Raw genomic sequence first — 24,082 nt, forward strand, 5'->3', positions numbered from 1 at the left:
ATGCCCTTGAGCAGGGCATTGACCCTGGATGCTTCTGTGTGTCGCTCTGAATGGGAATCTGTTGGATGACTGGTATGATGTAGTTGTTGAGCGGCTTCCCTGCAAGTATATTGTGTGTTTTGAATATTCAATAAAAAAAACAATTTTATTATTATTCTTTTTTTTAAACATCATCTATGCCAATAGTTACTGTAGACATTTGCATTACAAACCTGCACATACTGTTGCAAACTTGACATAATCATCTAGCTGCGGCAGGTAGCCTAGTGGTTACAGCGTTGGGCCAGTAACCAAAAGGTTGCTGAATTGAATTCCTGAGCTGACAAGAGTGTTGGAGAATGGTTGTAATTGAAAGTTTGCTGGTTCAAATCCCCGAGCTGACAAGGTAAACATCTGTTGTTCTGCCACTGCGCAAGGCTGTTAACCCACTGTTCCCCGGGTGCTGTGGATGTCAATTATGGCAGCCCCCTGCCCCTCCCTGATTCAAAGAGGTTGGGTTAAATGTAGAAGATGCATTCAGTTGTACAAGTGACCCTTACAATGACATCATTGTGGACTTTGTAAACACTAGCAATAGAACCTGGCACCATATAGTCTGGATGGAGTACTTCAGCAAAAGTTTCTAAATGTAAATTGACAATTAATCAAAATCTTACCTTAGGCTCCATTGGGTTATTTTGACCATGCAGTTTGTAGTTACTCAGACCCTAGGAGTTTTACCACAGATGTGAGAATGTTGAGTGTTAGCAGTCCATAGTGTTCCGTACTCCTGTAGGAGTGCCTACCCTGTGCCTCACTCAGCGAAAGCATACCCTCCCCAAAGCAGAAAAACTGGTTCCACCTTCAGCATACCTTCTCCATGCCTCAGTCGGCGAAAACATACCCTCCCCAAAGCAGACAAACTGGTTCATCTTCGGCATCCCTTCCCAGCCACAAACTGTCACACACATTCTCCAGACCAGGTAGGCAGGGTGATCACAGAAAACTGGCCTCTCAAGACTGGAACTGTGAGATGGAGAGTGCTCTGTTTTTCCCTATCAACACACCAAGACAGGTGGAAAAAAATATTTGTCTGTTGATATAACAAAAATGCAGAGGTATGCCAAAGAGTTGTCTTGTTTCAAGGGAGGGGCAGCTAGGCGTTCATTCATGACTCATGGTAATTATAAGGCACAACAATGAACGTGTGGCATGATTGAGAGATTAAGACTTAAATAGAACTGATTTATGAGACATAAGTCGCTCTGGATAAGAGCGTCTGCTAAATGACTTAAATGTAAATGTATAACATTCTTACTACCGGTATGTAACCATACCTTTAAGGTGGGGCTCCTCCTCCTTCCAATTATCGTTAATGACAATTATGTAATCGTACTGACATTCTGATCAACCCAAACTCAAAACTATAACATGGGATGTGTAAAACAGAAATATAACTAATGACTAATTATGACGATTATCATAATGAACTTCAAGCAAACTCAATAAATAAAAACAGTGACAAGACGTGTAAAACCAGTAAAGCCATTTAATTTTGAACATGTTACACCTTCATATTACTGTACATGAGAGTACTGACCTCAAGTGAAAACGCTGTATGTTATGGCGATTCTCCCTGAGATGTTCTCTCTTACAGTGTATTACAAAACAGAAACATTCTCAAATGACTGATATACAGTAGTTCTACTACAGAATGGTTTGAAATCAGATGTAACAATATTGTGAGGAGCTTCCAAACAAATGTTATCTGTGTGAATGGTAAACAAATAGAAAAAGAGTAACTTTAAAATGTCTCTATTTATCTCAGTCTATTCGTCTGCAACACATCCATAGAGCAAACAGTGTGTAAACATGCATTTTATCTATGTAAAGAATGTCCATTATTGTGCACTCTGTCTAGCTATAAAGGTCATACTGCCAACAGACCAGGTGCAAGAGGAATCTCAGACATTCATAAAAGACTGACGATACTGAAATGTGAATGACTGACTTACTCTTGGAAGACAACTTTTCAGTCAAAATAAATCCATTATAGCTCTATAAATTACACCCTTCAAACACAAAAGCAATTACAGTACTTATTCTATGTTCCTTCATTCCTTCTGTGATACTGACACATCAGTTCTTTGTACCACATTAACGTGTTTCCTGAATAAAAAGCAGAGAAATTCCACAATGCCCAGGTTAGAAAATGAACCCGGCTTCCTAAAATGTAGTAAAATAATAATATCACTTGGGTTGGACTATTCAGACCTTGCTCTCAGAGGTCAAATGTCAGTCAGTGGGCCCTTAACCACAGATCTAGGATCAGATCACCCTACACTAAATCCTAACGATTATGGGGATGAAAAAAATCGATTATGACCCTGGACCAGTAATTATTATAGGGCCAACTTCTACCACCTTCATTGAACAGGTGGCTGGTTGGTCCACCGAGTCCAACCACCACTGGCCTCCTGTGAGGAAACAGAGAGAGAGAGAGAGAGAGATCCCCATTGACATTTCCCATTGTCTTTAGTCCTCTGATAGCTTCTCTTCTTACTCTCCCCTCCCACCAACCAGCTTGCAGAAAATAGAGTCATCTCTTTGGCACAGATCAGCAGGGGTGTCAAACTCCACCACCTTCCCAGAATGCATCACCAGCACCCTGTCGGAGTCCAAGATGGTGTTGATCCTGTTGACAGAGAAAATCAAGGTGTCAAATTACGTTATAAATTGTACCATGAAAACTTAAGTTATTTATAATTCAGTTTAAATGTCTACTAAAGCACTTAAGATTATTATGTAAAGTTGTGTTCATCAAGTCATTTACCTATGGGCAATGGTGAGGACGGTCTTGTCTTGAAATGTCTCTCTGATTGTCTGTTGTAGCAGTTTGTCAGTCTTTTGGTCAACGCTGGCTGTGGCTTCGTCAATACACAGTATCTATAGAGAGGAAACAATGGTTGAGAAATAAAGCCATGTTAGTTTTTTATTTAACGAGGTAGGCCAGCTGAGAACAAGTTCTCATTTACAACTACGACCTGGCCAAGATAAAGCAAAGCAGTGCGACAAAAAACAAGTTAAACATGGAATAAACAAAAGTACAGTCAATAACAATAGAAAATCTATAGACAGTGTCTGCAAATGGAGTAAGGAGGTAAGGCAATAAATAGGCCAATAGTAGCGTAAGTAATTACAATTTAGCAAATTAACACTGGAGTGATAGATGTGCAAGTAGAAAAAGACAAGCAAAAAAAGTAAATAAAAACAATATGGGGATGAGGGAGGTAGTTGGATGGGCTATTTACAGATGGGATGTGTACAGCTGCAGCGATCAGTGAGCTGATGCTTAAAGTTAGTGAGGGAGAAGTCTCTAACTTCAGCAATTTTTGTAATTCGTTCCAGTCATTGGCAGCAGAGACCTGGAAGGAGAGGCGGCCAAAGGAAGTGCTGGCTTTGGGGATGGCACTGTGATAGACTGCATCCAGTTTACTGAGTAGAGTGTTGGAGACTATTTTGTAAATGACATCGCCAAAGTCGAGCATTGGTAGGATAGTCAGTTTTACGAGGGTATGTTTGGCAGCGTGAGAGAAGGAGGCTTTGTTGCGAAATAGGAAGCCGATTCTAGATTTAATTTGGGATTGGAGATGCTTACTGAGTCTGGAAGGAGAGTTTACAGTCTAGCCAGACACCTAGGTATTTTTAGTTGTCCACATATTCAGGCGGGCGGGTGCAGGCAGCGATCGGTTGAAGAGCATGCATTTAGTTTTACTAGCGTTTAAGAGCAGTTGGAGGCCACGGAATGAGTGTTGTATGGCATTGAAGCTCGTTTGGAGGTTTGTTGACACAGTGTCCAAAGAAGGGCCAGATGTATACAGAATGGTGTCATCTGCGTAGAGGTGAATCAAGGAATCACCCGCAGCAAGAGCAACATCATTGATATATACAGAGAAAAGAGTTGGCCCGAGAATTGAACCCTGTGGTACACCCATAGAGACTGCCAGAGATCCGGACAACAGGCCCTCCGATTTGACACACTGAACTCTTTCTGAGAAGTAGTTGGTGAACCAGGCGAGGCAGTCATTTGAGAAACCAAGGCCGTTGAATCTGCCGATAAGAATACGGTGATTGACAGAGTCGAAAGCCTTGGCCAGGTCGATGAAGACGGCTGCACAGTACTGTCTTTTATTGATGTCAGTTATGATATCGTTTAGTACCTTGAGCGCGGCTGAGGTTCACCCGTGACCAGCTCGGAAACCGGATTGCACAGCGGAGAAGGTACGATGGGATTCAAAATGGTCAGTGATCTATTTGTTAACTTGGCTTTCGAAGACTTTGGAAAGGCAGGGAAGGATGGATATATGTCTGTAACAGTTTGGGTCTAGAGTGTCACCCCCTTTGAAGAGGGGGATGACCGCGGCAGCTTTCCAATCTTTAGGAATCTCTGACGATAGAAAAAAGAGAGGTTGAACAGACTAGTAATAGGGGTTGCAACAATGGCGGCAGATACTTTTAGGAAGAGAGTGTCCAGATTGTCTAGCCCAGCTGATTGTCTAGTAATTGATATGGATGTTTGAATTCAAAGCCATGATGGTATGGATGGATGAATTCAAAGCCATGTTAGTAATCGATATGGATGGATGGTGTGAGTTGGTTCTTACATTAGCTTCAGTCAGCAGAGCCCTGGCCAGACACAGCAGCTGTCTCTGTCCCAAAGAGAGAGACTTGCCCCGCTCTCCCACCTCAGCACCAAGACCACCTAAGATACACAGATGTTAGTGAGGACATCTGACCAAACTCTTACAGACAGAAACATGAACTAATTACTACCGTCAATCTCTTCCTTCCTTGTTCTTTCACTCTCACTTGGTTTGATACCAAACGTGAAAGAAGAATTAATGTCTTACAGGTACTAGACATGCTATGTTTTTTTAAATGGGTCTAATCTAAGGCTGTGGCGGTCATGACATTTTGTGATTGTAAAGCAAATAACTGCCGGTCTCACGGTAATTGACCGTTAATTAACAAACACATTTGGCATCTCCTGGCTTCCACACTGATGCAGACCTTTGGAACCTCTACATTTTAAAAAGTCTAATAAACCTATGTAATATAACCTACACCATCACAATAAATCCATTATTTATTTTAGACAGGTCTAAAGAAACATGATATGAAGAAAATGCAGTTTATTTCAGAAGAACAGAAACGCATATTCGGAGTTGTCGTTATGTTAGGCCCTGATCTGGCTTTGCCATATGGCTGTGGGCGACGCTATTTCAATTAGCAGACAAGATTTGCTTAGAATTCAGTGGCATTATTTTAGTGTGAAGAATACAATTCAAAAAGAATACATACAGTTGAAGTCGGACATTTACATACACTTAGGTTGGAGTCATTAAAACTTGTTTTTCCACCACTCCACAAATTTCTTGTTAACAAACTATAGGTTTGGCAAGACGGTTAGAACATCTACTTTGTGCATGACACAAGTAATTTGTCCAACAATTGTTAACAGACAGATTATATCACTGTATCACAATTCCAGTGGGTCAGAAGTTTACAAACACTAAATTGACTGTGCCTTTAAAACAGCTTGGAAAATTCCAGAAAATTATGTCATGGCCTTAGAAGCTTCTGATAGGCTAATTGACATTATTTGAGTCAATTGGAGGTGTACCTGTGGATGTATTTCAAGGCCTACCTTCAAACTCACTGCCTCTTTGCTTGACATCATGGGAAAATCAAAAGAAGTCAGCCAAGACCTGAGAAAAATAATTGTAGACCTCCACAAGTCTGGTTCATCCTTGGAGCAATTTCCAAACGCCTGAAAGTACCACGTTCATCTGTACAAACAATATCACGCAAGTATAAACACCATGGGACCTTGCAGTCGTCATACCGCTCAGGAAGGAGACGCATTCTGTCTCCTAGAGATGAACGTACTTTGATGTGAAAAGGGCAAATCAATCCCAGAACGACATCAAAAAGTACCCTGTGAAGATGCTGGAGGAAACAGGTACAAAATTATCTTTATCCACAGTAAAACGAGTCCTAGAGCGACACAACCTGAAAGGCCGCTCAGCAAGGAAGAAGTCACTGCTCCAAAACCGCCATACAAAAGCCAGACTATGGTTTGCAACTGCACATGGGGAAACAAGATCATGCTTTTTGGAAAAATGTCCACTGGTCTGATGAAACAAAAATAGAACTGTTTGGCCATAATGACCATTGTTATGTTTGGAGGAAAAAGGGGGAGGCTTGCAAGCCGAAGATCACCATCCCAACCGTGGCGCACGGGGGTGGCAGCATCATGTTGTGGGGGTGCTTTGCTGCAGGAGGGACTGGTGCACTTCACAAAATAGATGGCATCATGAGGACGGAAAATTATGTGGATATATTGACGAAACATCTCAAGACATCAGTCAGGAAGTTAAAGCTTGTTTGCAAATGGGTCTTCCAAATGGACAATGACCAAGCATACTTCCAAATTTGTGGAAAATGGCTTAAGGACAACAAAGTCAAGGTATTGGAGTGGCGTCAGCCTCAAAACCAATGTGATTTTCTGGATTTTTTTTCTTCTCATTTTGTCTGTCATAGTTGAAGTGTACCTTTGATGAAAATTACAGGCCTCTCATCTTTTTAAGTGGGAGAACTTGCACATTTGCTGGCTGTCTAAATACTTTTTTGCCCCACTGTATATGTGCTTACTTGAGCAGGGGGACCTTGCGGGCGCTGCAGGATTTCAGTCCTTCACGGCGTAGTGTGTTACCGATTTTTTACTTGGTGACTATGGTCCCAGCTGCCTTGAGATCATTGACAAGATCCTCCCGTGTAGTTCTGGGCTGTTTTCTCACCGTTCTCATGATCATTGCAACTCCACGAGGTGAGATCTTGCATGGAGCCCCAGGCCGAGGGAGATTGACAGTTCTTTTGTATTTCTTCCATTTGCGAATAATCGCACCAACTGTCACCTTCTCACCAAGTTGCTTGGCGATGGTCTAGTAGCCCATTCCAGCCTTGTGTAGGTCTACAATCTTGTCCCTGACATCCTTGGAGAGCTCTTGGTCTTGGCCATGGTGGAGAGTTTGGAATCTGATTGATTGATTGCTTCTGTGGACAGGTGTCTTTTATATAGGTAACAAACTGAGATTAGGAGCACTCCCTTTAAGAGTGTGCTCCTAATCTCAGCTCTTTATCTGTATTAAAGACACCTGGGAGCCAAAAATCTCTGATTGAGAGGGGGTCAAATACTTATTTCCCTCATTAAAATGCAAATCAATTTATAACATTTGTGACATGCGTTTTTCTGGATTTTTTTGTTGTTATTCTGTCTCTCACTGTTCAAATAAACCTACCATTAAAATTATAGACTGATAATTTCTTTGTCAGTGGACAAAAGTACAAAATCAGCAGGGGATCAAATACTTTTCCCCCTCACTGTATTTGGCTAAGGTATATGTAAACTTCCGACTTCAACTATAGCTGAATAAAATAGAAAGGATGCTTTCACCAAACAATTTGAGGCAGTGCGCTATTCTGTGTTGAGGGGTTAACGAAGAAATACAAAACTTTAGTTGTGATACAAACTTTGGGCTCTATGTTTTGATTTGTAATACAATCTAAGGCTGCAAGATGCGAGTAAGGAAGATTTGAAAAAAGTTGCATGAAAGGCATGAGCTCTGCTTTGTTGCTTGCACAGGCTGCACACACTTCATCAGTCTCTCATTCACAATTTGACAAGCACTTGATAATGCCTCAAATTTCCCGGTTGCATCCCCCTAGTGTGGCTGTAATGCAGCCTTAAAAAAACAATGCCTTTTTATGGCCAGTGGCAGTTGTGCGCTTGGTCTGAATATACAGTGCATTCGTAAAGTATTCAGACCCCTTCACTTTTTCCACATTTTGTTACGTTACAGCCTTATTCTAAAATGGATTAAATTAATTTTGTTCCTCATCAATCTACACACAATGACAAAGTGAAAACAGGGTTTTAGCATATTTATTACAAATAAAAAACCTTTTAAAAGCAATGAGGCTGATCATTGACTACAGATCAGAACATGTAGCTTAAAATGTTGATAAACATTAGGCTATTTCTTCACATTATAAGCACGAATGTTCCAAAATGCAATCAATTAGCAGGAAAATGCCATTCGCAAAAGTGAGCATAAATGCGATTATGCATGCAATTCTTTATTATAAAGGTGTATTTTTATGGTGAAAATTATTTGCCCCAAATTTGAAACTTGCGTGCTGCCTATGTATGCACGTTAGGCTCTACACCGGTCATTAAGCAGATTAATGTGTTTAATTTTAAGAAGTTATTTGGCCACTTTAGTTGTGATTCAAACCTTATCAACACATATAGGCCTATGGGCTTGGCTACATTAGGTGTTTCCTGCCTTAATGCACACAAGCGGCATCATTCACAATTGATAATATATCATTCACAAGTGATAGGCTAATCATGTCACCCATTAGACTATTCTCAAATCAAACTTTCTCACATGCGCAGAATACAACAAGTGTAGACTTTACCGTGAATTGCTTACTTACAAGCCCTTAACCAACAGTGCAGTTCAAGAAGAAAATATTTATCAAGTAGACTAAAATAAAAAGTAATAATGAAAATTAACACAATAAGAATAACATAACGAGGCTATATACAGGGGGCACCGGTACCGAGTCAGTGTGCTGGGGGTCAGGCTAGTTGAGGTAAACAAATGGAAGGGGGGGTTAACGTAAATTGTCTGGTGGTAATTTCATGAATTGTTCAGCAGTCTTATGGCTTGGGGGTAGAAGCTGTTGAGGAGCCTTTTGGTCCTAGACTTGGCGCTACAGTACCTCTTGCCGTAGCAGAGAAAACAGTCTATAACTTGGGTGACTGGAGTTTCTGACAATTCTATGGGCTTTCCTCTGACACCACCTATTATATAGGTCCTGGATGGCAGGAAGCTTGGCCCCAGTAATGTACTGGGCCGTTCGCACTACCTACTGTAGCACCTTACGGTCAGATGCCAAGCAGTTGCCATACCAGGCGGTGATGCAACCGGTCAGGATGCTCTCGATGGTGCAGCTGTAAAACCTTTTGAGGATCTGGGGACCCATGCAAAATATTTTCAGTCTCCTGAGGGGGAAAACATTTTGTCGTGCCCTCTTCACGACTGTCTTGGTATATTTGGACCATGATGGTTCGTTGGTGATGTGGACACCAAGGAACAAGAAACTCTCGACCCGCTCCACTACAGACCCGTCGATGTTAATGGGGGCCTGTTCGGGCCGCCTTTTCCTGTAGTCCACGATCAGCTCCTTTGTCTCGCTCACATTGAGAGAGAGGTTGTTGTCCTGGGAAAACACTGCCAGTTCTCTGACCACCGCCATATAGGACGTCTCATCGTTGTCGGTGATCAGGCCTATCACGGTTGTGTAGTCAGAAAACGTGATGGTATTGGAGTTGTATTTGGCCATACAGTCATGAGTGAACAGGGAATACAGGAGGGGACTAAGTACACACACCTGAGGGGCCCCAGTGTTAAGGATCAGCGTGGCAGACGTATTGTTGCCTACTCTTACCACCTGGGGGCGGCCCGTCAGGAAGTCCCGGATCCAGTTGCAGAGGGAGGTGTTGAGTCCTTAGCTTAGTGATGAGCTTCGTGGACACTATGGTGTTGAACACTGAGCTGTAGTTAATGAACAGCATTCTCACATAGGTGTTCCTTTTGTCCAGGTGAGAAAGCTCAGTGTGGAGTGCGATTGAGATTGCGTCATCTGTGGATCTGTTGGGGCGGTATGCGAATTGGAGTGGGTCTAGGGTGTCCGGGAGGATGCTGTCGATGTGAACCATGACCACCCTTTCAAAGCACTTCATGGCTACTGACGTGAGTGCCACGGGGTGGTAATCCTTTAGGCAGGTTACCTTCGCTTCCTTGGGCACAGGGACTATGGTGGTCTGCTTGAATCTATGCACTTAAATAGCAAATGAAGGAAACTTTTCCCGTGATTAATTTTAATGCCAGCAAGGGAGGCTATACTTCTGTTTTAAAGCAAAGCAATGTGTTTAATATTAGGGAAGCCTAGCTTATAGAAAGCTGATGGGATCCTCTGGTTTTTAATAGAGGCCATCAAAACACTTTTCTCCCACAATTTCATATCCTATAGAAATGTTGATCAACATGAGCTCATGAAGTGTTTGATTTGATTTCTGATTACATTTGCATTGCTGTCAGAGTGATTAGAAGGACAATAGAGTGCTGAGTACCAGGCAGTTAGCAAGTTTGGTAAGCTACTAATTACCATCAGCAGCATCAGAGCTTGGAGAAGCCTAGTTACCATGACTAAACGGTCACGCGGAATTTAACTGCGGTCATGACTCGTGACTGCCGGTGTGGCGGTAATATGGTCACTAACAGCCCTAGTCCAATCATAGAATGACATATAGATGGATATATTACATATATAATCACTATTAATGTCATATGATCGCCATGTCATAACTTTAATCATGTGTTCCCTTCGAACCACAGCACAATTTCAAGGGTATGCGGACCGATTTTAAGTCAACTCGCTCATTTTCATGCAGCTGACATGCGGTAATGTTAAATAATGGTGTCATTGCATATAGTTTTCTTGGCATTTCCTTTTAATTATTGCAATGGGCAACGTTTTACCAGGACGGCATTCCACCACTAATTATTTTGTCGGGACATGTTACCGGAATGTACCGACTTACTTTCACCCATGTTTGATACCCTTCTTCTCTCCATTGGTCTCTCATTCTGTTAGTCTGTTTAATTCAACTACTCCTCCTATTTCTTATTTGCTATATCACCCTTTCATTTGCATGCTTTTTCATCATCCATCTCCCTTCTATCACCATCACAATCTCCCTCCTCTATTGTCCTCAATCCTCTCCCACCCTCCCGCTTTCTCACCGATGCGGTTGATGACAGGGCTGAGGTGACAGTGTTCCAGGACCTCCAGTAGCCGGGGGTCAGGGTGACATCCACATGGGTCCAGGTTCTCCCTCACTGTCCCGCTGAACAGGAATGGGTCCTGGGGGATAATGGCCAGTTTGGACCTGCAGGGGGAGCCACAAATACAGTGTGAAAGATTGATCTGTCAACTACTCTAGATTCATGAATGAATGAAGGAAGGAACACAGATTTCTTATAGTTGAAAATATGCAGATGTGCACGATGGATGTCATCACCTATAAAGGGCTTTTATTACAGATGCACAGATCACCATCCAAGTACACAATAATGTTGAGTCTAGCAGTTGGAAAAGTACAAAAAAACATTCAAAGCCATCATCATCATATTCATCATCTCTTAATCCTCTCACCTGAGCTGGGCCAGTCCCACCTGTCTGGTGTCCACTCCGTCCAGTAAGATCTGACCCTGGTTCAGCTCCACCATGCGGAAGAGGGCCAGGAACAGGGTGGACTTTCCTGAGCCCGTCCGGCCCACCACCCCCACCTTCTCCCCAGGCCGGACCACCAGGCTCACCCCGTCCAGGGCGTTGGGCAGCCCCTCTCTGTAGGACAGCACGGCCCCACGGAACTCCACCCAACCCTGCTCCGGCCACGAGGTGGGCACCTATGGTAAAGACAGAAGTAGATGGGTCCTCAGTCATTTTACAAATGTACTTGTTTTCTATTCCCCTGAGTGGCCACTTCAGTAAGAAGTAACTGACCAGGCTAAAAGACTCAAAGAACTTGAACAAATAGATTTAGTAATTTTAGAAATAACATCTATCCAACACCTCATAAAAGACAACAATTGAAAACCTGCCACATAACCTTCTAAAGGTCTACAGAGTGGTGTACACTTCTGACATTGAAAAAAATGAATTATGAAACCTCTTCAATGAGGTGCAGCTGAGTGGTATGCTATAAGACACACGCCCTCACAGGACTCCTCACCTGTGGGTTGCTGTGTTGTGGCTCAGTGGGCAGGGTGGTGGAGTACTCCTCGGTGCGCTCCACACTCACCAGCTGCAACTCTGTCTGGGTGAAGCTGAAGATGAGGCTTGACAGCAGGCCTGTGATGGACAGAGCATAGGACAGGGACAGACCCACCAGACCTGGCAGGGAGAACACCCATAGGACAAACAGTCATTATTAAGGCCTAGACACAGCAAACAGGACATGTCTAGAGTATACTCAATACAAAACAATATTGCCCTCAGAACAGCCTCAATTCGTCAGGGAATGGACTCCACAGGGATGCTGACACCAATGCTTTCCACAGTTGTGTCAAGTTGGCTGGATGTCTTTTGGGTGGTGGACCATTCTTGATATACACGGGAAACGGTTGCGCGTGGAAAAACCCAGCAGTGTTGCAGTTCTTGACACAAACTGTGCGCCTGGCACCTACTACAAAATATTTTGTCTTACCCATTCACCCTCTGAACGGCACATAGACAATCCGTGTCTCAATTTTCTCAAGGCTTAAAAATCATTTAACCTGTCTCCTCCCTTTCATCTACACTGATTGAAGTTGATTTAACAAGTAACATCAATAAGGGATCATAGCTTTCACCTGGATTCACCTGTTCAGGCGATGTCATGGAAAGAGGTGTTCTTAATGTTTTGTACACTGTCTGAAAGCGCGAACCACTGCTTTTAATCAGGGCAAGGTGACTGGTAATATGACTGAATACAAACAGTGCAGCTATTCCCTCCGCAAGGCTATCAAACAAGCTAAGCGTCAGTATGGAGACAAAGTAGAATCTCAATTCAACGGCTCAGACACAAGAGGTATGTGGCAGGGTCTACAGTCAATCACGGACTATAAGAATAAATCCAGCTCAGTCACGGACCAGGATGTCTTGCTCCCAGGCAGACTAAATTACTTTTTTGCCCGCTTTGAGGACAATACAGTGCCACTGACACGGCCTGCAACGGAAACATGCGGTCTCTCCTTCACTGCAGCCGAGGTGAGTAAAACATTTAAACGTGTTAACCCTCGCAAGGCTGCAGGCCCAGACGGCATCCCCAGCCGCGCCCTCAGAGCATGCGCAGACCAGCTGGCTGGTGTGTTTACGGACATATTCAATCAATCCCTATACCAGTCTGCTGTTCCCACATGCTTCAAGAGGGCCACCATTGTTCCTGTTCCCAAGAAAGCTAAGGTAACTGAGCTAAACGACTACCGCCCCGTAGCACTCACTTCCGTCATCATGAAGTGCTTTGAGAGACTAGTTAAGGACCATATCACCTCCACCCTACCTGACACCCTAGACCCACTTCAATTTGTTTACCGCCCAAATAGGTCCACAGACGACGCAATCTCAACCACACTGCCCTAACCCATCTGGACAAGAGGAATACCTATGTGAGAATGCTGTTCTTCGACTACAGCTCGGCATTTAACACCATAGTACCCTCCAAGCTCGAGACCCTGAGTCTCGACCCCGCCCTGTGCAACTGGGTACTGGACTTCCTGACGGGCCGCCCCCAGGTGGTGAGGGTAGGCAACAACATCTCCACCCCGCTGATCCTCAACACTGGGGCCCCACAAGGGTGCGTTCTGAGCTCTCTCCTGTACTCCCTGTTCACCCACAACTGCGCGGCAACGCACGCCTCCAACTCAATCATCAAGTTTGCGGACGACACAACAGTGGTAGGCTTGATTACCAACAATGACGAGACGGCCTACAGGGAGGAGGTGAGGGCCCTCGGAGTGTGGTGTCAGGAAAATAACCTCACACTCAACGTCAACAAAACTAAGGAGATGATTGTGGACTTCAGGAAACAGCAGAGGGAACACCCCCCTATCCATATCGATGGAGCAGTAGTGGAGAGGGTAGTAAGTTTTAAGTTCCTCGGCATACACATCACAGACAAACTGAATTGGTCCACTCACACAGACAGCATCGTGAAGGCGGCGCAGCAGCGCCTCTTCAACCTCAGGAGGCTGAAGAAATTCGGCTTGTCACCAAAAGCACTCACAAACTTCTACAGATGCACAATCGAGAGAATCCTGGCGGGCTGTATCACCGCCTGGTACTGCAACTGCTCCGCCCACAACCGTAAGGCTCTCCAGAGGGTAGTGAGGTCTGCACAACGTATCACCGGGGGCAAACTACCTGCCCTCCAGGACACCTACACCACCCGATGTTACAGGAAGGCCACAAAGATCATCAAGGACAACACCCACCCGAGCCACTGCCTGTTCACCCCGCTATCATCCAGAAGGCGAGGTCAGTACAGGTGCATCAAAGCTGGGACCGAGAGACTGAAAAACAGCTTCTATCTCAAGGCCATCAGACTGTTAAACAGCAACCACTAACATTGAGTGGCTGCTGCCAACACACTGACTCAACTCCAGCCACTTCAATAATGGGAATTGATGGGAAAGGATGTAAAATATATCACTAGCCACTTTAAACAATGCTACCTAATATAATGTTTACATACCATACATTATTCATCTCATATGTATACGTATATACTGTACTCTATATCATCTACTGCATCCTTATGTAATACATGTATCACTAGCCACTTTAACTATGCCACTTTGTTTACATACTCATCTCATATGTATATACTGTACTCGATTCCATCTACTGTATCTTGACTATGCTGCTCTGCACCATCACTCATTCATATCTTTATGTACATATTATTTATCCCCTTACACTGTGTATAAGATATTAGTTTTGGAATTGTTAGTTAGATTACTTGTTGGTTATTACTGCATTGTCGGAACTGGAAGCACAAGCATTTCGCTACACTCGCATTCACATCTGCTAACCATGTGTATGTGACAAATAAAATTTGATTTGATTTGATTTGAAACTGATACCATTTCTAAATTCTCCTCTACACCAGCCTCAACAACTAGTAGACATAAACAGTGTAATCTGAGTCAAGGCCTGTGTTGTGCTAGGTCTGTGCTGACTATGGGACACATGCTAACACGCTAGCTGGCTGCTCACCTGGGTCGATGGATTTGAACTGGTGCTGGACGACGGCGATCACGCCGATGCCCGTCACCACGACGACGCCGATCATCTGCAGGCGGATGTCCAGCCACTGCATGGCGGCGTTGCAAAGGAACAGACAGCGCTGGTTCTGCTCCAGGCGCCGCTCATTCTCCTCCTCGAATCTGGAACCACAACAGACAGAGAACATGAACCTCCTTCCACTCAAAGTTAACCTAATTCATGCATTGATAGCAATATTTCAGCTGTAACTGCAGGCAGACAACTGTGTATTTATACTGAAATCCTATTCACTTATTTTTACATTTTCAAATATTACAGTAGTAGCCAGCACAAAAAACATGTTTCGGCTTGGACCTTGGACTGGTCCTGGTCCAGGTTAAGCAGGCTTTTGTGCCAGCTCAGCACTAACCGCTAACACCCCTGATTCAACGAGCCAAATCAAAGTTGGCAACCACAGATCTAGTTTGGCCTAAAATATCAATTCCTCATTCTAACTTTACCGTCCTCACCTGGAGGCACTGGAACTTGCTCGGATGGTACCCAGGCCACTAAGCGTCTCAGAGAAATGTGAATACACCGGCGAGAGGGTGAGGCTGCACAGACGCTTTAGGTCTCTGGATGTGTGTCGGTAGAAGCGCTGTGTGCAGTGGTAAAGCAGGCCCAGGGGAAGCAGGGGCACTAGGACCCAGGGCAGGCCGTAGCTCATCACTATCAGCATGCCCAGTAGGCCGAAGATGTTAGCCAGCAGGATGTTGAGGAAGAAAGGGAGAGTGTCGTCCACGCTGTACAGGTCGGAGGAGAAGCGGTTAAGGATGCGGCCCAGCGGTGTCGTGTCAAAGAAGGTAACTGTAGCCTGGATTGATATAGAGAGGCGGGTCAGGGGTAGTTAGGTGCGTTTGTACTCTATCATGGCAATGTAAATAGTAAACATTACAAACACGTGGATTAAGGTGGTCCAGCAGTCTAAACCGCTGCCTCCCGATCACATATAGCGCTGCAGCATGGGACCAAAGCCTTTTCAGTCTAAAACTAGCTTTCCCACTGTCTCTCCTCTATCCAATAAAGCATTTTTGTTTAAGTACAAAAAAAGTATGTATAATAATTTAATAAATATATATATATATATTTTTTTTTACAAACAGTACCCACCACTAGAAATGTGTGGACACTCAACAAGTACACTGTAAATTATTTGAAAGCATCAACTCTCACACAGTGGAGGCTGCTGAAGGGATGACGGCTCATAATAATGGCTGGAAGGGAGTCAATGGAGTGGTATCAACCACATGGAAACCACGTCTTTGATGTGTTTGATATCATTCCAGTGACTCCATTCCAGCCATTACTATGAGCCATCTTCCTCTCAACAGCCTCCACTGCTCTCACAGCATGAGAAGTTTTCAAAATTAATCATATTTATGCTACAAATTTAAAATACTGCCTTTGCATGATTGAAACCATGACCATGACTAAACCAGTTTCCAGAGGAGTCAACTTAACAGAAAAAGCCCACCTTGAGGACTGTGTTCAGCAGTCTGTTGTGGACAACCGATGCCGCACGGATGCCTCCATAGGCAAAGAGGAAGGCTCGGATGGCGGTGAAGATCGTGTTAGCCCCCGCAATGGAACCGTAAACCGTCAGATAGAATTTCACCTCTGAGCTTATGTTGGCGAAAGGTGTCATTTCCATAATACTGACCGGGTGCCTGGAGATAAGGGGAGAAAACATGCATTTTAATATGCAATTGCTTAATAAATCTTGTCATGCGTGTGCTGCATCATGGATGTCTGTGGGATTTGACACCTCCATGAAACCTAATCCTTTTACTGCACAATCTAAAATATGTAGAGGCTCTGTATATAAATGTATCTAAGTATGACTTAAAGCGGTGTGGAGTCGTAAGTGGATTATATAAGCGGAATCACACTGCACATTCTGGAATCTTATCTAGGGTATCAGTCCTAACGTTGTAACAACCTCTAACTTACATTAGTCCTCCAGGAGAGAATAGCAGCAGATGTGGTGAGCTGTAGGCAGGCATTAGAACACTCTGGGAGGAACCATTGTTCTTCAGGTTAGAGATCCAGTGGGACAGCCACCAGTCAGACACATTCTTAGAGGCTGAGAGACAAAGACAGCTAAATGTACAAAACATACACAAGCCTGCAAAGGCAACAGAAGTGTGATGTGATTAAGGCACCAGGTGGTCACTGTACCTTGCATGAGGAGTAGGGACAGTAGGATGGAGACAGCCAAAGCCCCTCCTACCGCTCTCCAGTAGGCGTGGTAAACCTTCCAGGCCAGCCCGCCCACAGCCTTCTGCTCCTCCCCTGAGAGTGAAGACTCCACCTCTGCAAACAGCTCATTGGACGGACCCTGCTCCTCCTCTCGCTCAATAACATCTGATTCAAGTCAGAATGCATATAAAAACACCTGGCAATTTTTTTCATACAATAGTCCACCACTCAATTCAAGATGTAGAAAGTAATTTAAATGGAGCTTCGTTCCTCTGCATCAGTGATATTAGCACTGTGTCGCAAGCAATATATTCCCAAAACACAATGCTAAGAGACATTAATGACTACTGTTACCTTTCTCCTTTGCATTACTGTCATTCTTCCGGTTCTTGGGCACTGCTTCTACCAAAGGAAGGACCTCTTCAGGTGTACCTATTTAAAACAAATGAGTTTATTCAGACATAAATGTGTTAACACAGAAAAGTAATTCATTATTCCATTATCAATTGAAGAACATAAGGCCCAAGTTCACTACCACTTTTAATAATTGTTCCATTGTCCATGAGAATCACCACATCAGCTTTGTCCACAAACTCTATGCGGTGGGTGCAAAGGATTCTGGTCTTGCTCCTGAGGATTCCCATGATGCATCTCTCCATGAGGTGATGGGCCACGTCAGTGTCTACTGCTGCCAGTGGATCGTCCAGGAGGAAAATGTCTTTCTCCTTGTGTGTTTAAAAGAGAGAGGGGGAGTATGCAGATGTGTGCAAGAGAGATAAACCTTCAGTATACAAAGCTAATCATTGAATGTTTTCTGCTATCCAAACTCCCAACCTGGTAAAAGCTTGCTTGTTAAATCAAGTTGGAGATTCACTGTTCTAGATGGCTGTTGTGTTACCATGGAATCTGGTGAGGACTCTTACCATGTAAACAGCTCTGGCCAAGGCCAGGCGAGCTTTCTGTCCTCCACTCAGATTAACTCCATTCTCTCCCACCTCGGTCCTGTCCCCGTTAGGCAGAATCTGGACAAACGACAATTCAGTCAAATACTTTCATATGCACTGAGTTTGGAATTTGTGTTTATAACATTCATTGGATAGATCACAAATATATTAGGGGTTGTCAAGTAAAGCTTGTACTGGGCCAAAATAAAATGGGGGAGAAAGCTAGCATTGAGGTTGTCTGTGAGGATAAGAGAGATTGAAGCAGAGACAGAAACAAATAAAGAGAGTGAAAAAGAAAAAAGAGAGATGCTGAGTCTCACATTGATGTCGTCTGTGAGAGCACAGGCCTCCACCACAGCCTGGTAGAAGGAACTGTTGTAGTCTCTGCCAAACAGGATGTTGTCCCGAACTGTTGCATGCTGGATCCACGGCTCCTGAGCAGCTAGACCAAAACCATCCTCCCTGCCCTGGACGTATACAACACCTCCACGCCTACAGAGGGAAGTAATAACTCAATGATAGATCGAAAAAGGTCACTGAAATAAACAAAACAAATTTACTTGAGCTTTGTAAACTTAGTAAATGAGGCGATGAGCACTACCTGTTGAGTTCTCCAGTGATGGCTGCCAGTAACGAGCTCTTCCCAGAGCCCACCTTTCCCACCACAACAACTAGGGATCCCTGACGGACAAGAAAAAAAGCATTACAACATTGCAGTGATTTGATGGTAGACCCCATGATTTACACGCTGTATAGGTTACATAGTTTGTGATGCAGGGTACACACCTTAGTGATGGTGAGGTTGAGGCTATGGAGCAGCAGACTTCCTTTGGTGGATTCAGTCTCAGAGCCTGTATCTCCCTCTGTGGGGTGGTCTGGCCCCCCAGTCCCCTGCCATGAGAATGTGCCCTGACTCATCACAATGGTGTCCTGGGGGTCCTCAGGAGCCACTGTAAGTTGGAGCCACAAAGTCAATGAAAAACATTCATACACATAATCGCATATCTCACTTTCATAGACAGAGTTATTGAACATGTATTAATTAATAATGTATGTACAAGCAAAATGTACTTAATTTATGCTGCGCACTCACACACACACACACACACACACACACACACACCCCCACCATGACTGAAGTATGCATCGAGGTCCTGGTTGGGCAGCTTGAGGAAGCGTTGGATGCGGTCCAGGGACACCTTGGCCTCCAGGGTGCCGTTGAGGACCCAGGGGAAGCTGTTGAGGGGGAGAATCAGCATGCCCACTAGAGCCAGAGTGGTGAACACCTGCAATGGAGGAGGGGAAGTGTCCCTATTCGAATTAGTCTCATGTACCCACATCCTCATTGTGTTCCTGGGTATCAGCTAGTAGGTCTTTCAACAGTTAATACGTCTCTTCCAATGTCCATTCTGGCATAGCCACCACTTGGAATGTTCTATCCGAAACATTACTTCATACAAGGTGGTATGCTAGTGAGGACATTGGAACAGATTGATTGCAAAATAGTTTGCTGACATTTAAAAGTGAAGCGCTCTAGTTTCACAAAATGAAACATGCCTACCTTGGCTGCAGTGAGCTCATGGCCGAGCAGCACGTATGTGACGAAGGTGATGATAGATATGACTACGGGTAGAGCTCCCCAGGTATACACACACAGAGCATCCAGGTACTTAATGGCCTTGAGGTGGGACAGCTCTTGCCTCCGACAATCTGCTATCTTCTGGGCAAAGTAGGCCCCCCAGTTGTAGAACTTGATGACTCGTATTCCAAAGAGGACCTCTGTCATTAGCTGGAAGGCAAGGACAGGGCAGACAGACGACATTGAATGAGTTCACATCTGATATCGAAGTATTTTAATATAAAAGCTGTAGGACTAGGTCTACAAGAACCCGTATATTATGTATGAAGTTGTATAATGTAATTACTACTTTATTACTACTTAATAGTACTACTCTAAACAATAAACATAGTGTCCATATGGATGTTTGCCATGGTTGGTGGGTTAAGATAAAAGTCAAAGATAGCCAAAGCCATAGAGAATTTCTCACCTTGACACGACTATCCTTATGTGTGAGCATGTGCTTGTTATTCTCCATGATCTTCGAGGCCAGCACCTTATTGAGCGGCACCAGCAGCAGAGCCACACCCAGTCCTCCTAGGAAGGCCACGCCCACCTGCAGGTAGAGCAGGTAGAGGGCAATAGAGAACTGGAAGGGCAGACTCCACATCTCGTGGAAACTGTTGAAGAAGTTGACCACGCGGTCCGTGTCCGTGCTCATGAAGTTGACCACCTCACCCAGGGTGAACCGCGCCGCCAAGCCACCGCCGTTGACCCGCAGTGCTTTGCCGTAGATGGAGGAGACGAGGGCGGCGCGCGCCGAGAGTGAGACCTTCGAGACCTCAAAGACGAAGAGGTTCCGGATGAGGGCGGAGAATAAGGTGCTGAAGAAGAGGCCCGTGGCACACCAGGCCCCCCAGCTGATGGGGGCCCCCTTCTCCTCCATGTAGGTCACCAGGCTGCTGAGGAGCAGGGGCCCCGCAAAGCCCAGCATGTTGCCTGCTAGCTTCAGCACTCCAAGCAGGTAGTAGCGCAGCCCGAAGGCTTTGTGCAACACTTTTAACAGTCCTACCTCCTCCACTGCTATGCCAGATAGTTCCTCCTGGAGGGGTGAAGTCCATGTTCCATTCTGTAGGCTCCTGTTTGCAGGCCTGGGTGTAGTGTTCCCTCTCTGTGTTGCTGCCCGCTGTTGGCAGTCCTCCCAGCAGCGGAGGAAGTGTCGGCGCACTGCGCTAGTGCGCAGTCTCCGGGGAAGGAGATAGACGTCGCATGGCCTCTCCAGCTCCCCACGCCGCCCACGCCTCAGCAGAGGGTTCAACCACAGGTACAGCAGGCGGGAGATGCAGCCACTGCCATCCTCTGCCACCATCTCTCCCGTGTCCTGGTAGAAACTCTCTGGGATGAGGAGTGAGCTGTCTGCATCATTGACGGACATAGATGTGTAACTCCATTCACCAACGCAGGGAGCAGCGAAGGCCAGGAGGTAGACCAGGAGAGGGAGTCCCCGGGCGGCTGCGAGCACCAGCCGGGCCACTCTAAGGGGCTCCGCCAGGTCCAGGTAGGTGGAATCCCGGGCGTAAGCCAGCAGGATGACCACCAGGTTAGGGATAGGCAACAGCACCAGCAGTAGTAACATAGAGGGACCCCTGGTTCTTCTATGGATGGACCTCTGGAGGACAAGCAGGGCCCCAAAGTGGACCAGCCAGGCTAGAACGGCACATCCATCAGCCAGGACGTCCAGGTACATGTCCCCCCGGTGGAGGAGGGCCACCAGGACTAAGTCCCCCACAAAGAGCAGGGCCACCAGTAGGGCTGAGGCCACCCTGAGGCCCCAGCCACACGGGGGAGAGGGCCGGAGGAGACTGCATCTGTGTAATGCAAAAGGATAAAATGGTAGATGAGCTGTCTGAAATATGGCCTGGCTAGATATAATAACTGATAAAGATGCCGATCTACAGAATGGGATCCAGTACAGACATGAACTAGATATGAACTTACTGTTCTGGAGGTATGCATCTTTATTTTACCTAGGTGCAATATGGGGACCTGTATTGCATGCCACTGTATGTGCTGTAGGATTAATAGTGGCCAGAATGTTCTAGCCTATGCCTTGTGATTTTGTGAGCGGCCTGACTGTGACCTAAAATTACCTCTGAGCACTCAGGTAGACGGCACTGAAGACGGCCACCACAGCGTGAGCCAGGGCTCCCAGAACCAGCTGGTTAAAACAGGGGCTGATGGCTCCATCCCGCCACACTGGGAACGGGTCAAGGGTGTCCGTGTGGCACAGGCCAGAGATTAACTCACTGGGGCCAAAATCAGCCACCACACCTGTCCCCATTCTCCAAGCATCTGGGGAAAAGATATATACACAATTTACACTACTGTTCAAAAGTTTGGGGTATCTTAGAAATGTCCTTGTTTTTGAAAGAAAAGCACATTTTTTTGTCCATTAAAATAACATCAAATTGTTCAGAAATACATTGTAGACGTTTTTAATGTTGTAAATAACTAGTAGCTTGAAACAGCAGATTTTTTATGGATTATCTACATAGGCGTATCGTGGCCCATTATCAGCAACCATCACTCCTGAGTCCACTGGCACGTTGTGTTAGCTAATCCAAGTTGATCATTTTAAAAGGCTAATTGATCATTAGAAAACCCTTTGGCAATTATTTTAGCACAGCTGAAAACTGTTGTACTGATTAAAGAAGCAATAAACTGGCCTTCTTTCGAGTAGTTCAGTATCTGGAGCATCAGCATTTATGGGTTTAATTACAGGCTCAAAATATCCAGAAACAAAGAACTTTCTTCTGAAACTCGGTCTATTCTTGTTCTGAGAAATGAAGGCTATTCTATGCGAGAAATTGCCAAGAAACTGGAGATCTCGTACAACGCTGTGTACTACTCCCTTCACAGAACAGCTCAAACTGTCTCTAACCAGAATAGAAAGAGTGGGAGGGCCCAGTGCACAACTGAGCAAGAGGACTACAGCGCAGTTCTGTACTACCTAGCTATAGTTACACTACATGTATAGCTAAATTATTTGTTTTAAGAAATGTGTTTGTCTCTCAATAAGCAGTCTACTGTCAACTCATTTGAAGCCCTCTATGATTCAGTTGCACATGGTTTAGCTAGCTAGCGGTCATATTCTACTGGTCAGCCACACTTGCTTGGGGGGAAAATGTGTAAACATTGGGATGAGACTGGCTAGCAAATCCCTCAACAGCAGCGTGTGTTATTGTTCGTCAAGTTAATTAAACATTGTCTTTTGCATGATATAAAGCGTATATATAGCAAGACTCTCTCTGCAACTTGGGATAACACAATTGTCAATATAAAGTTAAATACCTGTTCAAAGCTTTGGATTTATGGGAGAATATAGCGTTTGGTGGCGGAGCATCAGCAGTGTGACAACTTCCGGTGACGAGACAGATATTTTTCTCCAAAGCGTAGGGTGCGTTCGCAATTGTATACAAAATGTACAAAGAAGTTACAATAACTTTCTAGATTAGAAATCCAAATTAAAAACATATTTTCGCTCAAAAAATTAACTAATGTAACAACATTTTTTTAATCATTATTTTTTTTTTCACCTTTATTTAACCAGGTAGGCTAGTTGAGAACAAGTTCTCATTGACAACTGCGACCTGGCCAAGATAAAGCATAGCAGTGTGAACAGACAACAACACAAAATAGCGCCCCCATAGATGTAAGAGGTTAAGGGGGCTGAATAATTTTGCACGCCCAATTTTTCAGTGGCTCCTTCCACAGGTTAACAAGTTCTCATTGACAACTGCGACCTGGCCAAGATAAAGCATAGCAGTGTGAACAGACAACATCACATGGAGTAAACAATAAACAAGTCACAACATATTAAAACACCTAGATTCTTCAGGCTCCACCATAAATAGAACAATAAAACAATGTATGGTTATTAGTTACATTGAGCATAAAAGACACAGGATGCTTCTCTATATGGAATGTTTTTTTATTCCGTATCAGAAATATCATTAAGAAAAGTCCTTTAAAAGACAGGTATGTATGTATGTATGTATGTATGTATGTATGTATGTATGTATGTATGTATGTATGTATGTCTTTAAAATATAAATATATAATCACAAAGTTTAATAGCTTACAAATAATAAAATGTTTTTCTTTTTAAATGTAAGTAAACTGCAGGTGAACAGAATATTATTTGGTGACAGACATAGTCGCAGGCTATCAATACTATGAAGGCCTACATTGAAAATAAGACATATTATTGGACAAGCTCTGCATTGTGTTTGGTTTGAGGTAGGCTATGTTGTATTATCTGTGTCTCTGTAGATGTGTGTGTGTGTCAATAAGTCTGATTCGATGGCAACTCTAACATACACAATTCCAAACCTGTGCATCT

At 44.4% G+C, this 24,082-nt stretch overlaps 1 protein-coding gene across 2 annotated transcripts; it reads right to left on the bottom strand.

Moving 5' to 3' along the window:
- Window positions 1–1,508: 1,508 nt before the first annotated feature.
- Window positions 1,509–23,104, bottom strand: LOC135538148 (ATP-binding cassette sub-family C member 10-like). Of its 2 annotated transcripts, XM_064964124.1 has the most exons (22): window positions 23,032–23,104; window positions 21,831–22,032; window positions 20,171–21,548; window positions 19,684–19,911; window positions 19,252–19,408; window positions 18,909–19,072; window positions 18,724–18,803; window positions 18,443–18,614; window positions 18,102–18,200; window positions 17,714–17,903; window positions 17,533–17,610; window positions 17,158–17,343; window positions 16,930–17,062; window positions 16,454–16,646; window positions 15,450–15,793; window positions 14,932–15,101; window positions 11,909–12,069; window positions 11,329–11,582; window positions 10,917–11,062; window positions 4,644–4,741; window positions 2,813–2,925; window positions 1,509–2,674 (listed from the first exon to the last, which is right to left on the bottom strand). In XM_064964124.1, the coding sequence occupies exons 2-22, from the start codon at window positions 22,019–22,021 to the stop codon at window positions 2,539–2,541; spliced, it is 4,671 nt and encodes a 1,556-aa protein (XP_064820196.1). In that variant the 5' UTR covers window positions 22,022–22,032; window positions 23,032–23,104; the 3' UTR covers window positions 1,509–2,538. The 2 variants fall into 2 exon arrangements, 1 of the variants encoding a protein (XP_064820196.1); XR_010455330.1 differs by lacking the exons at window positions 1,509–2,674; window positions 2,813–2,925 and having other exon boundaries at window positions 4,652–4,741; window positions 11,329–11,497; window positions 11,539–11,582.
- Window positions 23,105–24,082: the final 978 nt, after the last annotated feature.

The sequence above is a fragment of the Oncorhynchus masou genome, chromosome 5 (assembly GCF_036934945.1).
Source record: "Oncorhynchus masou masou isolate Uvic2021 chromosome 5, UVic_Omas_1.1, whole genome shotgun sequence".
Lineage (NCBI taxonomy): Eukaryota > Metazoa > Chordata > Actinopteri > Salmoniformes > Salmonidae > Oncorhynchus > Oncorhynchus masou.